At 40.9% G+C, this 3,238-nt stretch overlaps 1 protein-coding gene across 1 annotated transcript; it reads right to left on the bottom strand.

The window, feature by feature from the left end:
* Window positions 1-1,538: 1,538 nt before the first annotated feature.
* LOC107692939 (ankyrin repeat domain-containing protein SOWAHA-like) lies at window positions 1,539-2,897 on the bottom strand. The gene has a single exon (XM_016492147.1). It carries the CDS (start codon window positions 2,895-2,897, stop codon window positions 1,539-1,541), a length of 1,359 nt encoding a protein of 452 aa, XP_016347633.1.
* Window positions 2,898-3,238: the final 341 nt, after the last annotated feature.

Below are 3,238 nucleotides of genomic sequence, written 5' to 3'. Positions count from 1 at the left end.
TAACTTCTCAAAGATCAAACGCATCCATCTTTTCTACTACATTTTCTAAGCTCTCAACTGATGCAATACAGTAATACAGTAATGTTCTGCTAAAGGAGAGAAAAGGCCTGTCATGCATGTCAAATAACACACACTCAAGGCATTTTGTTTCTCTTGTAATGAACGCAGCGGGAGGAACACGTGACCCATCTCAAGGGCAGAAGGTCTCTGACTCCCGAATTTTTTCATCCACTGCATTGTGGGAACAACAAGAGATGCAGCTGTAGGCAAAACTGTTCACTTTCCATCAACCCATGAGGGCCCATGTTGGCTTAAATTCCCAGCACTGGTTTCCTTTACTCAATCGTAATTGTGGCTTTTTTAAAAAACAAAAACAAACACACACTGTCAGCAAGACTAACCACATCTAGAGTGTGAACCAGTTCACACGAGTCTGAATCTGTTCTTATTCATCACTGGCTCAAGAAACAATATCACATATATACACAATAAAAATAAAAGTACAATTCAATTATCTTTGTTTGACATTTTTGAATAAAATGTATTTATTGTTTTTTGGGGTGGTATGATTATGGCATTAGAATATAAGATCCCACAGTTACAGGTTTTCCATGACCATCAGAATACAGGATTATGCTGGACTAAAAATAAATGTTAATCAGTATAAAGCATGACCTGAATGTGTTCAGATATTCATTTTTACATCTACATTAATTACAAAAATACTCTCTAAATTTTGCCCAGCTTGTCACAACACCTAAGTGAACGTGTGCAAACATGCGATGCATAAACAGCCAGAAAGGAACAATTAGAGAGGTTTTGGCCGCTCCCAATGAGTTAAGACAAGTAGCACTCATATTTCATGATTTACCTCATGATTTACAATCGTCTGTAATTGCTACATTTAAATCTGGGGGGAAAAAGAAAACATTATATTATACTATAATACAATGCAATATAATACACATACAGTACATGACCATTCAAAAGCTTGGGGTTGGTAAGATTTTTCATGTTTTTGAAGGCTTTTCTGCTCACACCAAAAAATACAGTAAAAACAGTAATACTGTGAAATATGAATATATTTTAAAAAGTAATTTATTCCTGTGATCAATGAATTTTCAGCATCATTCCTCCAGTCTTCAGTGTCACATGATCCTTCAGAAATCATTCTAATAGGTTTCCATCATTCTAATATGAAAAGTGCTGCTTCATATTTTTTTGTGCAAACTGTAATACATTTCTTTTTCAAGACTCTTGGATTAACAGAAACTCCAAACAGCATCTATATGAAATAGATTTTTTGTAACATATTTTTACAGTCACCAATTTAAAGTGTTCTTGTTGAATAGAAGTATTCATTTCTTTAAAAAGCGGTTTGAACGGTAGGGTGTATTGTCATTCATATTAAAAATAACATTTCAATGAACAGAATTCGTTGGAAGTTCACAATTCTTCTAGAATCTCGGATAAAAGCAGATTCGTTTAGATCACAAATATTGTCTGCAAATCAAACTCATATTCCATATTTAGACTCGTTATGGAAAGACATTCGATACCAGCCTCAGTTTATGTAACACTGGCTCGTCCCTTTCTCTGACGTCATCATTCAAGGAGATGAACTGGTTTCTCGTCTTGCTCTTTTTCTTGAGCCCCACCGGATGAGGAAGGATGAGGGGACCTATAGAGTATTTCCGCGAGTCATAGTCATCCCTGACCTGATGATGCACCTCCTGGTGGGTGGCTTTCGGGTCTCCGAGGAGCTCCCTCAGCTGTCCCGTGACATCTTTGCGCAGGTAGTGGTAGGGTTTCTTACCGCAGTTGTCCCTTATGTTCCCATTGGCACCGTACTTACGGACTAGAAGGTCAATCAGAGAGCGCTGATCGTGGATGGCAGCGATGTGTAGCGGTGTGTAGCCACCATTGGACTTGCCATTGACGTCCACCCCATGATCGCTCTTCCTAGACACCTCAATAATCGTACACACCATGTCAGCGTCTCCACACTTGACGGCCCAGTGTAGGGCCGTGAACCCAGACATGAAGTCCTTCTTCTCTGCAAGCTGGGCGTCCTTCAACAGAAGGCCGTACACTTGATTCCACTGTCCGGCCGCAGACTTCACCAGCCACTCGTGCTCCACGGGATCAAGCGGACATTGGTGCGAGTCCTTCGGCTCATCCGCTTGTTTAGGGGTCTTGAAGAGCCTCCGTAAATGCGGGGAGCCACCAGTGCAGGCCACATTGTCTGTAGGCGTTCTCCTCTTACACCGAGGCGAGGGTTGAAGTTCCTGTCCAGAGCCCAAGCTCTCAGTGGAAGGCTTCTTGTTATGATGACCCATGTCTATTTGGGGCATTCGTAAAGGTAGAGCACACGGCTTGTTTGTGCTTGCTTCTTTCTTGGCGGCTCCCGAGAAATCGGTGTCAGACTTCAGCGGGACGCTGAAATGTAAAGACTTTTTAGGTTTAAAGTCCACATTCTTGCTTCTTCCCAAAGCAATCTCTATGGGAGAGAGTGCCGTGGTGTCGTCTGAAGCCTTTGACGAAGATCTGCTCAGGGCTTTCTGTTCAGACTTCTTACCTTCGGCATTTTGGGAATGAGTGGATTTTTCTGGATGTGATCCATCTTTACCGCAATCTTCTCTTGGTGCGTTTTCATCGTTTGAGGCTTCTAGTAAATGATGGTACCCTTTCTTTAGGACTATATACTTGGTGTCCTGGAAGTCTTTCACGACAGCAATGTTGTTCACAAACGTTTTGAAGAGATCTCGGTTCTGTTTCTTCTCCGCCGGATCACTGCAGTTTAGTAGATCTTTGAACTTGCCCAGCAGCTCGGAGTTTTTCACCTTTCCTCTGCCTTCTAATAATGCGTTTAAACTCGCCTCTTGAGTCAAAGCCATTTCTTAATACGTCTGGAACATTAACACACGTCTCTCGAGCACACCTGGGCTGTAGCCAGCTCTTACCTGTCTTCCGGAATGAATGCAGCGACACGTCATGTAAATAAAAAAGTAAGACGTGAGTGGGGGCGGGGCTGTGCAAAAGTTTAAGAACACACCTAAATAAAGTATTTTATTTATTTTAGCATTATTTGTCAAGGATAAAGGTATTCAGCGTAGCTAGTTAGTGTTTAATTGTTAAATAATTTAAAATAAAATCATATCCATAATAATAATAATTCTAAAATTATAAAAATCTACAATCTGTAAATTGCATGTACTCTCCCATGCGAGTGTTTGAA

The sequence above is a fragment of the Sinocyclocheilus anshuiensis genome, unplaced genomic scaffold (genome assembly GCF_001515605.1).
Source record: "Sinocyclocheilus anshuiensis isolate Anshui unplaced genomic scaffold, SAMN03320099.WGS_v1.1 scaffold658, whole genome shotgun sequence".
NCBI lineage: Eukaryota > Metazoa > Chordata > Actinopteri > Cypriniformes > Cyprinidae > Sinocyclocheilus > Sinocyclocheilus anshuiensis.
Note: the sequence above shows the minus strand (reverse complement) of the source record. Positions and strands in the feature narration are given on the sequence as shown.

Bases quoted from the DNA above. Each gene is read 5' to 3' on its own strand.
- LOC107692939 (XM_016492147.1), bottom strand. From the start codon at position 2,897: ATGGCTTTGACTCAAGAGGCGAGTTTAAACGCATTATTAGAAGGCAGA.